Consider the following 13,928-nt stretch of genomic DNA (forward strand, 5'->3'; position numbering starts at 1 on the left):
AGCTGTGGTTGATGTAACAAAAATCACACACACATAAGTGACAATATTGTAGGAGGACGAACCTACCTTACAAGTCTGGGCAAGCTACATTGTGGACAATTAAAAGCTGAAAAAAACTAATAGCTATGTTGGAAACTGTAGTGAAGCAGGAAAAAAGAATTTGTTGTTTCAGAATCACTCTGGGTAAGTAGGTAAGATGTTCTGTTTCTCACAGCTTCATGTAGGTAGAATCTTTCCCCTATTACTAATGTGCCTCATTAAGAATGCAGTTGAGCCTTGAAATATAAGAAATAAATTGAAAATGTTATTTTATTACTAACATCTAGCACATGTGAGGAGTTGTTCTATGTTGACTGTTCTTTACAGATTAATCACATTTTTTGTTGCATAGTAGGTAGCACAATGGACAATGGACAAAGCCTTGGAATCTCAAGCATGAGGTTCTAGGTTTGATCTCCAGTACCACATGTACCAGAGTCATGCTCTGACTCTCTCTCTCTCTCATATATATATATATATATATATATATATATATATATATATATATATATATCTCACATACTTTTTAATTGAACAAATATATAGCAATAATGATCAATCTTAGTTTGAAACTATCCACTATAGCAGAATGGCTAAGGTCAAATGAGTTTAAGGACTAGCCCTATCACTTGAGAAAATGCAATGAAATAATATCTAAGTTCCTCCGTCCTCATTTTTCATATCTGGAAAGTGAACATAATCATAGGTTTAAAATAAATTAGACTGATTTCTTTTTTTAAAAGATTTTATTTTATTTTTTAATATTTATTTATTTATTCCCTTTTGTTGCCCTAATTGTTTTATTATTGTTGCTGTAATTGATGTTGTCACTGTTAGATAGGACAGAGAGAAATGGAGAGAGGAGGGGAAGACCGAGAGAGGGAAAGAAAGATAGACACCTGCAGACCTGCTTCACCACCTGTGAAGCGACTCCCCTGTAGGTAAGAAGCCAGGGGCTCGAACCAGGACCCATATGTTGGTCCTTGTGCTTTGCGCCACCTGTGCTTAACCCGCTGTGCTACCGCCGGACTCCCCAATTAGATTGATTTCTGTATTATTCTAAAAAGATTTAGTAAAGAAGTAAACACTTGGTAAATATCAACTATATCATTATATTTATTATTACTGCCTCATAATCAGAGCCACTTTATAATAAAACTACATAAGAAATATTTAAAATAGTTAACAATAAACAGCACCATTGTTAAGATGTAAACTTAATGTGTTTATTTACTAGGACAATCAAATTGTCTGCTAGAAAATGTATATAAATCACAAGATTTTTCATATAAAGTAAATGAATAAGCAAAGAAAAAAAGGGGTAAAAATCTACCTGGTTAAAGAAAAAATCTTACGAATGTAATAGCTGTCATCTGTGAAAAAGATTCGTGAACAGCAAATATAAACACATATTTATTATGATAACTGTCCATAAGCATAATTGTCTACCTGTGGTATTTGAAAATTATTGAGTCTTAAGTGGTATTTAAAAAATTGAATATAGTAAAGAGGTTATAATGGGGCCAGGTGGTGGCATACCTCGTTCAAGTGTTCAAGTTCCTGGTCCCTATCTGCAGGGGGAAAGCTTTTCAAGTGGTGAAACAGGACTGCATGCTTCTCTCTCCTTCCCTGTCTCCCCCTTCCTTCTCAATTTCTAGCTGTCTCTCCAACAAATAAATAAAGATAATAAAAATTACCCCTAGAAATCTTTTAAAAAGAAATTATAATAAAATGAAAAACAATGTAAATGTGTTTGGTTACCAGGACAATCAAATTGTCTGCTAGGAAATGTATATAAATCACAAGATTTTTTCATATAAAGTAAATGAATAAGCAAAGGAAAAAAGGGGTAAAAATGTACCTGGTTAATGAAAAGTCTTATGAATGTAACAGCTATCATCTATGAAAAAGATTTGTGAATAGCAAATATAAACACATATTTATTCTAATTAATGTATCCTAATTAAGGATATTATAATTAATAATGGTATTCTAATTAATGATCTGGAGTATTTTTTGGTATCAGATTATTCAAATAAATGGCTTTTCACTTGTCCTTAATTTCAGATTTCAGACTGAACTGAATTATGATGTTCTTGAAGTTCATGATGGACCAAATCTCCTTTCACCCTTGCTTGGATCTTACAATGGCACACAAGTACCCCAGTTTCTATTCAGTAGCAGTAATTTTATATACCTTCTGTTTACAACGGACAACAGCCGCTCTAATAATGGGTTCAAGATTCATTATGAAAGTAAGTAATGCCAATACATCTTTTGATTACTTACTCTGATTTTCCATATTTGATATTTTATGAATAGCAGAATAGGTGCATTTTTTTTAAAGTTCATAAGTTCTTCTTGACCTGTGAAAGCATTAATGGTTTACAAAATATGCATTTTAGTAAATCAGCTAATAGGTTTTTCAGATTTATATAATGGTATCAAAAGAAATGTCAGAACTATCAAATTAGATGTTGATTTTGATCAAATATGATTAGAAGACTTTGTTATTTAAATTAGTTTGTAATAGCTTATCTTCATTTTTGTTCTGGTCTCATATATGATTTATGTATTATAGTGAAATGATTTCTGAATTCATAAATCCATCAGGAAAACAAACAAGAGCTCTATAATTCTTTTGTTTGTTTCCTAAGCTGAAACCAGAGAAATTTTCTTTAAAACGATGCTTATGTACTTATTTATTTATTTTGGATAGAGACAGAGAAATTGAGGGGCAAGGGGGAGGGAGAGAGGGAGAGGGACACCCACTACGCTTTTTCACCACTTGTGAAGCTTCCCCCTTGCAGGTGGGTACTGGAGCCTTGACTCTGAATCTTTGCATACTACAATGTATATATGCAACCATGTGTGCCACAATCTAGCCTCCCAAAATCTTTTTGCAAAAAATCTTTTTGCAAAATCATTTTTCTAAAAAAAAAAGAAGCATTTGCAAACTTCAAAAACAAAAAAGTAAAATTTTAATGATGATACTAATCAAAACTTAAAAAAATAGAGTTGGTGTGTGGTGAATTTGCAGCAGTGTTATTATTATTATTCAATTCATTAAAGGAGAAACAGCTTGACTTTTCCAGTGAACCAAAATCCTATAGAAATTGCAGCTTTTTGAATTTGACCCCTAGGGTATACTCCCTGAACACACACAGACACACACACACACACACACACACACTCTATAGGTAAGAATTCTTATTATTGTTCCATGCAGTCTAGATTTTCATAATATTACATTTCCTGGGGAACATTTTAACATAGTTTGAAACATAAATATAGTTGTATCCTTGGTTCTCTAGATAAAACAGATATTCAAATATAAATGGATCTAGAACAAATTCACAGACACAGATTATCATCTCTAGTTATTACCCATATGCACATATAGTTCTATTTTTGCAATTATGAAAAATCTTAGACATATAAAAAGATATATAGTTTAAGTATCAACTGTTAATTTTACGCCAATAGGTAATAGAATGGGTAGCAAAACCAAACATATAAACCCCAAAACTTATTATTACAGAAGCAAATAAGCACAAACTATTTTCAGATTTTGCTGTTTTAAAAATGTTCTATAAAGTAAGAAATATGAGAAAACATCATTGTCATTTATTATTATGTCGACATGAATCTTTACAAAAATACGTTGTCAAAGTCTAAAAAAATTTCTTAACCAAATGCATTGTGATTTTTTTTTTTTTTTGGAGGTTGGGCCTTAACCATACTTGATTTCTCTGCTTTGAGCTGCTTTTTTCATCAACTATAGAGATGGAGGTGAGACACTGACCTAAAAGCAACAAGGACACAGACTCTCCCCCCAAAATTGATTCAAACCCTGGGAATTCTAAGCAGAAAAATGGTTTTTTAGGACTATAGGAGAGGAAAATACCACAGCACCAGATTTTCCTCCAGAAGCACAGACTCTCCCACATGATACTATAAGTTGAACCTAAACTGCAGGCGTGGCAGAATATATACATTGAACTCTCTCTTTAACTCTGCATTATAATGTATTCTTCTTTTCGTCATCATTGAGATTTCACTACTTTGAGTTAACCCCTTTTATTTCTGATCCTCACTGGGATTTCACTGCTCTGAGACTATATTTTCAGATGGTGAGAGAGGTAAAGTTATCACAGCACCAAAGCTTCTTACAGTGTTGTGGGAGCTGAGCCCAAGCCTGGGTCTTGAGCATAGCAGAGCAAGTACATTATCCAAGTGAGCTAATTTGTTAGTCCCCTGCATTGTATTATTATTTTTAAAATTTTATTTATAAAAAGGAAACACTGACAAAAACCATAGGATAAGAGGGGTACAGCTCCACACAATTCCCACCACCAGAACTTCGTATCCCATCCCCTCCCCTGATAGCTTTCCTATTCTTTATTCTTCTGGGAGTATGGATCCAGGGCCATTATGGGGTGCAAGAGTAGAAGGTCTGGCTTCTGTTACTTCCCTGCTGAACATGGATGTTGGTTGACAAGGTCCATCCAGACTCCCAGCCTGCCTCTCTTTCTCTAGTGGGGTAGGGTTCTGGGAAAGTGGGGCTCCAGGATACATTGGTGGAGTTATCTGCCCAGGGAAGTCCGGTTGGCATCATGTTAGCACCTGGAACCTGGTGGCTGAAAGAAGAATTAACATATAAAGCCAAACAAATTGTTGACTAATCATGAACCTAAAAGCTGGAATAGTTCAGATGATGAATTGGGGGCGAGGGGTCTCCGTTTTGTAGATAGTTAGTAGGCCTATTTTAGTTTTATTCCAAGGGCCATGACAATACTAGTTTTTTGTTTGTTTGTTTGTTTTCCTGAGCCTGACATCTAATATGCAGGTGGACCCAAGTTATTGTGTGGGGAGATGGTGTCATGGCTGGAAAAAGGACCAGAAAGCTGGACCAGGGAAGAGAGTATCTCCCAAATATGGGAAAGATATATAAATATTGTTGACTGCAAATCCCATTGATTTTGATCTGGGGCCCATCTTCTGCTTAGTGACCTCTGCATCCCTGTAGATCTAAGCTCACATTCTGTGGTCATGAGTAGGAATGTTCCAAGATGCCCCAATTTCAGGACCCATCTTCCTTGGGTGGAACAGAGTATGTTGTCCATCCTCCCTTTGGAAGATGGAACATTCTCTACCATTGTTGATACACGTTGAGGGCAAGGTCTTATGGGGCCCCACAAAGGGGTCTATTGTGTTGCTCCTGATGGAGATGAGCATGAGCAGTAACAATGGAGAGAGGGATTTATTTGAGGTCTAGGCCCATTATGTCTGTATGGGAATCTCAGGACTCCCAGACTAGGGACCCAGCTGATGGGGTGGATAGTGACCAAAGAGTCGTCATTAAGTATGCCAGTCTCTTGCCCTTATTCAGCTTTTTCAGTTCCTTACTTTGATAAGGTTAGCTTTGGAGTGACTAAGGAAGTATAATAGGAAGTAGGTGAAGATGATATCTAAGTCTTAAGTAAACACTATGAATGTTAATGACTTAATACAATTTATCCATTATGATCTTTCTCAGGTCTTTAACTTTTCAGCATCTTGATCTGTTTGTTTTATAATTTGTTATGAACTTTTTCTTTCGATTATTTCTATAATTTCCAGACATGTGAAGCACACAGAGAAATATAAAAGAAATATATCACCTTTCCACTCCATCACTTATTGAGGACACATGAAATGATTAATTTATAATAGTCATTGTTTTACTCTGAGTAACCTGAAATTATTAAGATCACTTGAATAATTAAAGTTGCTTGATTCTGCTCTTACCATAATTTGCATTGTATATGGCTTCTTCAAACCCTTGCAAACTCCTTTATGCCTTAGTGTTAAATTTCACCACAACATAATATTTTTGCATACAGCACAAATTATATATGAACTAGAATATCACATGAAGATTTGAGTAACATAATTTTAATTGTAATTAAAATTGAAACAGTAACTTGAAAAGACAAGAGGCCCAAAGTAGTCATCTAAAAGTTAAAGAAGACTGAAATTTTTAGAATTGGGGGTGGGGAATAAAATAGTTCCTGGTAGAGAAATAAATTAAAGATCTGACCCTGAATTCTATTGATTTGCCAGAAAAGTCATGATGCATTTTGTATAGGAAAACACAGAGAAATACATCATGACTTTTCCTACAACCAAACCCATAATGAGATTTTTTTTTAATTTATATGTATATTTATTTATTTTCCCTTGTTATTGCCCTTGTTGTTTTATAGTTGTAGCTATTGTTGTTGTTATTAGTGTTGTCATTGTTGGATAGGACAGAGAGAAATGGAGAGAGGAGGGGAAGACAGAGAGGGGGAAAGATAGACACCTGCAGACCTGCTTCATTGCCTGTAAAGCGACTCCCCTGCAGGTGGGGAGCTGGGGGCTCAAACTGGGATCCTTATGCTGGTCCTTGCACTTTGAGCCATGTGCGCTTAACCCGTTGTGCTACCTACCACCCGACTCCCAAGAATGAGATTTAACAACAACAGGGACTATCTTATGACTCTTGAATTTCAGGATAATGATTTTGAACTTGATGTTATTTTCATTAAAGTGCAAAAGTGATGAAATAAACACATTGGGGATAGATATTAACAAGTACTATATGGAGCAGATTGGAAAGGAAAGAGATTGAAAGACAAGTCAGACACTATTGTTTGTCTTTATAGACTTGAAGTAATGAAGGCTTTGGATACTATACAGGAAGAAATAAATGACACTATGCTTTTCATTGAGGTTGAATTTCACACATATACTGTGAAAGAAAAAAAATGTGAGGTATATTTAAAAAGGTCTGAATACCTCAAAGCCATAGGTATGTAGATGAATAATGGTTATATTAACTGAGAAGAGAGATATGTCAGGTAAATATAACAGTATTTAAAATTTAAAAAAAAGTTTCCCGTTACATTTCTAATTCTCATTATAGTCAGCAATGAATAAGATCTGAATAAGTTCTAGAAATGTATTTCAAATACACAAAGTTTCTCTCTAAAGTTAAATTTCTGCTTCTAGTACTTTTTGTTTCACTCCACTTTTAAATTGTGTAGTTAGTACAAATGAAGTTTGTTTTTACTCTAAAAGTGATACAATGTACTATATGATTTTGAAAATGCCAACTATTGTATTTTTAGAATGTAAAGCAGTAAATTATTCATTTATTAGTCTACAAATTTAGAGAAAAACAAGTATTTTACCTTTTACCACTGGTGCTATTCCACCAGGGCTATTCTTTGCACCAAAAAAATGTTTCAAAGTATCTGGAGGCATTTTTTGTTTTTTAATTGTCAGGTCTGGAGTAGGGATACTTACACCTAGACCAGAGGTTCTGCTAAGCATATTATAATGCACAGGATAGAGTCACAATAAAGAATTGTTCAGCCCCTTCAATCAACATTGTTAAGCTTAAGAAATCACGTTTTATTAAGGAAAATGTTTTGTTAACATAACATTAGAAAGAGGGTTATAAACCCAGTAAACATTATCATAAGGACTCATCACAGTTTTGCAGAAAGTACTTAAACCTTAGCAAATAACCAGCAGAGCTGTAACTTAGAAAGTACAAGTGTCCGTATCTCCACACATTGCAAACTGCCTCTAATTTACTTTTTATTGTATGTGTTTTCTATCAAAACAATACATTTCAAAGTTGAGTTGGTTAAAACTTTAGAAAACACATTATAAGAAGATTAGGTGGTGGCACACCTGGTTGAGCACACGTTACAATAAGCGATGACCAGAGTTTGAGCCCCTGGTCCCCATCTGCAGGGGCAAAAATTTTGTGAGTGGTAAAGCAGTGCTATAAGTGTGTCTCTGTCTCTCTGCCTCCCTATCTCCCACTTCCTTCTCGATTTCTAGCTGTCTCTATCCAATAAATAAACAAAAAAAAATCATTAAAATTTAAGAAAAAAGAAAACACATGTATTAAGTATCTCTAACAGCTCACAATATATATTTGTAATAATGCAAAACTTACTAGATAATTACTCATTTTTATTAAGTTCTCAGATAAACAAATGACCTGAATGTGATCCTTATGGATAGGCAATGTCAAAACAAGTAAAATCTTGATTTTTAAAAAATCAAACTGTGAGTACATAATTTTACTGAAAATCATTCAGAACTGCTGAAAGATGTTAATCAATTTTAGAAAATCTAATTCCCACTCACCTTCCTCCATTGTGTTTGTTTCCCAGGTGTTACAGTGAACACTTATTCTTGTTTGGATCCTGGCATACCTGTACACGGTCGTCGCTATGGGCATGATTTCTCTATTGGATCTACTGTTTCATTTAGTTGTGATCCTGGTTATAGGCTAAGCCATGAAGAACCTCTTCTATGTGAAAAAAACCACTGGTGGAGTCACCCACTCCCAACTTGTGATGGTAAGAATCCATTCAGAATGTAAAGTAAACTGGCCTGTAACCAAAGAGAGTTAATTTAGTCAGCTACAAAATGAGGTGCTTAGTGTAGTTAGAAATACTTTATATTTTTTAAGGAAAATCTTGAATTTAAGTTATCAAACCATTGGTTCAAACTTAAAATTGGCAATCAACCAAATTTATCGTCTGTCTAAATATATATGGATATGTATGGCCAGTGTTGTACTTGTAAATGTATGTAGTGTGCCTGGATTGTGTAAGAAGATGTCAAATTAATGTTAGATGAATGCACTGGAGGAATAGGATATCCCCTGACTTGGATGCATTCTGCTATAGCTTACTCCGATTTCACTGTAGTGGTGGGTTTCTCAACAAAAGAACTATTATGCTAGTGCCCTTGTTACTTTGTTTTTTCCTCTATGGAGAGTAAATGGAGATTTTTTTTTTTTAACTGACGTAGATATCTCATTTTATTGGTTTCAAAACCACACACATGAATGATAGCACAGGGCAAAGAGCATAAAATCCCAAATAAAATGATTACACTGGGTCTGTTTTAGGTATAGTGGTAAGTGAAAGACTCACACATACCACTCCCTGCCATGAAGTGAAGTAATTTCTTTTCACTTAGGAAGTAGAAAGTAAACACTTAAAGGATTGCAATTTGGGAAAAGAGGAAAAAATAAAAATAAAATAATAATAATAATAAACTTCCCGGGCTGGGTGGTGGCTTTCTGGTTGACGAGGGTGTCTAGGTCTAAGTAGATTTGACTAGGTACTTTATGGTGTCTTTTTTAGTTCTTTCTACTTGCTTGCTGCATTTATTGACTCACTGCAAACTATTTTTGTGCACTTTTACTTTAAGGTGTATATTTTTCCATAAATGCATAGAGCATAGTTCTGAGTATATATGCCTTCAATCGAAGCATGCAAGACTTAGAATTGGTAACCAGATTGAATTTTAGCAGTGGGCTCAAATTGTTAATACATCTCTAATAAAGGCTTATGTTTCTAATATTAAATCACTTATAAGCTTAGACCAGGGAGAACAGAAGCAACTGTTGTCATCACTTTATAAAATACAGCTATATATAAATAACTTTAAATGACATAAATTAATGTGAGGTCAGGTATGATACAGAGAATGCTAACGTTGGGATTTTCAAAGTTAACCCAACTGCCAAATACTTATATTTCTTAGTAAAAATTGATTTTTTTTTTTTTTTTTTACAAATGCATCTTCTTTCACTACTGACTAAAGAATCTTTCCCAGCAAGTCAGAAATAGTTCAGTTAGATTCTGGCAGGTTAGAACATTTGCAATTTTATCTTTAGCCATGCATTTTCTTCACTTCTCCCCTTCACCTTGCAGGTCTACTCTCCTTAATAAGCAAAACAAAATTTTGCTAATAGAATTTAATACAGATTAGGACAGTCCTAAATCTAGAATCTTCTAGTACTTAGCACCTAGTGTTTCTGTAGACTAGATTTTTTTTTTCAAGCCCAGGAGCTTATTGGGTGCACAAGGTAGAAACAGTACCCGCTCCGTTCCGCAATGTCCCATCCAAGTCTGGGTCCTGCTGTGCGGGCCTGAACCCATGACCCCAGGCCCCGCATCCTCCTCTCCCTGTGCTGCCCTGTCTCAGTCAAGTCCTCGTCCCCCAGTGGCTCTGGGGCCGGCTTAACGCCCCGCTGTCTGGAGAGGGCCAGCGCGTACCGGATGCTGTAGTGGTTCCAGTCACAGAGCTCGGAGACATGGTCCAGGTGCCGCTGGAGGCCCTTCTGGAGGAACTGCACAGCAGGCAGCAGGCAGCAGTGTCCCCGCTCTGGCCTTGAGCCTCTGGCCTTTCAACATGAGCAGCGCCTGCGTCCAGATGAGGTAGAACTCCAGGTGGCGCGAAGGCTCCAAGGAGGCGGCCTTCTCCATGGATGGCTCCTGCAGGGAGAAGCAGACCAGCTCAGACCAGCCCAGGACACAGCCTCCAACACTTTCTGCAGCAGCGACTTCTAGTGGAGGCAGAAGGCCATAAGGATGCATGAGGATGGCCCCTGTGAGGTCCCGCTTCCGCAGGGCTGCCCGCACCCGCGCGGAGGTGATGCTGGCATCCAGCTCGAAGGGGTCGAAGAGCCCCTGGGCATCCGGCGAGTAGATGAGCAGCTCCTCGGTGGTGGTGGCCGCCCAGCAGCACCCGGTGGGGGAGAAGCGGAGAGAAGTCACCCTGATTTCAGGCTTGAAGTGGCGCGAGCTCATGTCACCTTTCTTCATCCCGGGCAGCGGGATGGCCATGCCGCCCTCCTTGCCAGCATCCTGGATCCTGGTCCATGAGCATGAGGCTGCCAAACTCGGCCATCTTGCTGCGGCTGAGGAACTCTTCCATGGCGTCCAGCAACAGGTTGTGGAAGATCTCGGACCTCTTCAGGAGCATCTGCTCCCCCACATAGTATATGCACACAAAGCGGGACATGCCCCCCTCCCCACCCCGCCAGGATGCTCTGGCCGTCGGCCGCGTAGCACAGCGTGGTGAAGGCCTTGCACTTGGCCAACTGCCTGGCGGTGATCTTGTCCGGCTTCTTCCGGCCCCGTCTTGAAGTCGTGTCTACCCTCAATGGAGCCCCTCTGCACAGCGCACTCAGGGTCCCAGGTGATGTGTGCGTTGGGTGTGACCGCAGCCAGCTCCTTGCCATTGGGCCTGAAGGTCATTTTCTTCGCTTCTCCCCTTCACCTTTCAGATCTACACTCCTTAATAAGCAAAACAAAATTTTGCTAATAGAAACTAATACAGATTGGGACAGTCCTAAATCTAGACTCTTCTAGTACTTAGCACCAAGTGTTTCTGTAGATTGGATTCCAAAATTGTTCCACTGGCTCTTCTTCATGTGTGAGAAATGACTTGTAGGAGTGGACTCTATTAGCAAAATGCATAGAGCTTTATCAGGGAGGAGAAGGCAGGAGGTAAGAGTGAAAGTAAACAGTGCTATACTCCCAAAGATTATGAGTGGGCAGGTCAGGAGAGAAAGAATCTATACTGAAGTTTGAAATCTGGAGACCCTTGAGTTTTTATGGGTTTCATCTTCCACAGCCCCTCCCTGACACTTGATTGTGAGTGTTAAATGGAAATATGTGTATGTTTGGGTATCAGGTGGTGTCATACCTGGTAGAATGCACATGTTCAAGGACCCAGGTTCAAACCTCAGTCCCCCCCATCTGAAGGGGGGATTTAATATATTGTAGTGCCATTATTCAACAACTCTTTATTTGCTCGGATATATTACAAGTATTATAGTGATGTTCTTGTTTATAAGAGGTCTTTTAGAACCTCTTTCAGGGCAGGCTTGGTGATGGTTGCCTCCTTTAACTGTTGTTTGTCTAAGAAGGTTTTGGTCCCTCCATCTAGTTTGAATGAAAATCTAGCAGGATATATTATCCTTGGTTGAAACCCTATTTCAATCAGGGCTCGATAGATATCTTGCCATTCTCTTCTGGCTTATAGAGTTTGAGTAGAGAAGTCTGATGATTGTCTTAAGGGTTTTCCTCTGTATGTGACTTTTTGTTTTTCTCTTGCAGCCTTTAGGATCCTTTCTTTATCCTTACTTCTTTTCATTTTAACTATGATCTGTCTTGGTGTCTTCAGGTCTGGGTTGATTTTGTTTGGGACTCTCTGGACCTCTTGAATCTTAATGTCCTTTCTGTTGTTCAGATCTGGGAAGTTTTCTTCTATAATTTCCTCTAGAATGTTTCCTTCCCCTTCCTCTCTTTCTTCCTCTGGCAGGCCAATTATACGAATGTTACTTCTTTTGAGATCCTACCATATGTCTCTGCTGTTGTTTTCAGTGTCTCTCAATCTCTTTTTTAGCTGCTTTACCTCTTTCTCAGTTTTCTCTAGCTCATCCTCTGTCTGGCTAATTCCGTTTTCTGCTTCTGCTAGTCTGCTTTCCCTTCCCTCAGCTTCTTTCTTCAGTTCAGCTATTTCAGCTTTCAATTCTCTAATTACCTCAAGTTAGCTAGAATTTTCCTTGAGGGTCTCACCTGTTGTTTCCCTAATTCTGCTAGCCCTTTTCTCCATAGTTGTCTTCATTTCTGTGATTATTATGTTAACTTTATTATGTTAGCTTTCATACTTTTCTTATGTATGGTTATTTCTGACTGATTTGTAGTTTCTTCTGGGCTCTTGTCTTCATTCATTGCAGTAGCAGTTGTATTTGCTCTTGATTTAACCTTTTTTTTTATTGAAATGGTTTTTATTTTTATATTCTGTTGTTACTCAGTTGTTGCGTTTTGAGTACAAGCGACATCATACTAAATACCTTTATTACAAACGCAATCACCAACCTCAGAAATTACAATAGTAACTGAAGCAAGGATTGAAGCAGTTTAACCAATACCAGTTAGCAAAACAATGGCTCCAGTCCAAGAAAAAATAGCCACCAAATCCTCTGAGTCAGATTTCTTCTCTAAAATAATTCACAAAGAAGTATCGGTAAATTCAGAAAGCAGAAGAAGGAGAAAGGAAGACAAGAAAAAAAAAGAGCAGTGAAAGGAAAGAGTTTTTTTTTTTTTTATGTAATTAGCTAGGAGGAAGGACAAGGGGGAGAATGGATAGAGGAAGTAGTTAGAGTGAAACAAGTTCCTCTCACAATGGATAGGACACCCAGTCACCTAGCAATAGAAAATACACTAAGAGTCAGTTTTGGTCAACCTGAAGGAGGGGGGTAAAGAGACACACGTATATATAATGGTAATAATAAAATAGAACAGAGTAAATAACCCCTAACAGTCAATCTGCAGCCTGGAAGGCTCTGGATGGGCTTGAGCACCCTGAGCAAGGACAGCCAATTGTTAAAAAAAAAACAAAACTCCAATTAGTCTTTCCCCTGCGGGGTGAGTCTCTAATTGCTCAGATATTCGTTACTCCAATTGTGCTTGAGCCACTTAGAAGGGGAAAAAAAGAAAAAGAGCAAAGGGAATCAGAAAGGAAAAGGGTTGGAATGACACCCCTGGTGAGCCAGGAATCTTGGTAAAGGAAAAAGCTCAGTGAGAAGCCTGCTAGTAGCAGCTCTCCAGCCCCAGGGGTCTGGTTATGGCGGGGGGGGGGGGGGGGGGGAGGGGGAGGGAGGGGGTTGCGCTTCAGAAATAATAAAAAAAATTTCCTTTCTTTTTTCTCTGTTTTCTAACCCAAATTGTGCTATAGTCACTTCCTTGGTATCATACCTAGGACCCCTTATTCACCGTTCTGCTGAAGGGCATGTATTCTACCCTTTCCAGCAGTTATTATCAGAGCTCACGCCAGCAGCTGCTTCCAAATTGTCATCTTTGAACTTTTTAAATACTTTCATTTGCCCATTGCTTGTTCTCACATCAAGTAACATTTTTTTATGTGTATTTCATTACTCCCTAAGTTCTCTGCTGTGTTTCAAAGATTCATTTGCTATTATCCATTTGTAAGGACTTATAAACCTATTATATGTGCTAAAAAATGTGTTTATATCC

The 13,928-nt window shown here is 37.8% G+C and overlaps 1 protein-coding gene and 1 pseudogene across 1 annotated transcript in view; one reads left to right on the forward strand and one right to left on the reverse strand.

The window, feature by feature from the left end:
* The window catches only part of CSMD3 (CUB and Sushi multiple domains 3), a 1,712,448-nt gene that overhangs the window by 924,636 nt on the left and 773,884 nt on the right, over positions 1 to 13,928 (forward strand). Inside the window, exons 18-19 of the mRNA XM_060195764.1 lie at positions 2,107 to 2,294; positions 8,256 to 8,444. Of these exons, the coding sequence (XP_060051747.1) occupies positions 2,107 to 2,294; positions 8,256 to 8,444 (377 nt within the window). The remainder of the gene's footprint in view (positions 1 to 2,106; positions 2,295 to 8,255; positions 8,445 to 13,928) is intronic.
* Positions 9,938 to 11,141, reverse strand: LOC132542302 (periodic tryptophan protein 2 homolog; annotated as a pseudogene).

The sequence above is a fragment of the Erinaceus europaeus genome, chromosome 1 (genome assembly GCF_950295315.1).
Source record: "Erinaceus europaeus chromosome 1, mEriEur2.1, whole genome shotgun sequence".
NCBI classification, from domain to species: domain Eukaryota; kingdom Metazoa; phylum Chordata; class Mammalia; order Eulipotyphla; family Erinaceidae; genus Erinaceus; species Erinaceus europaeus.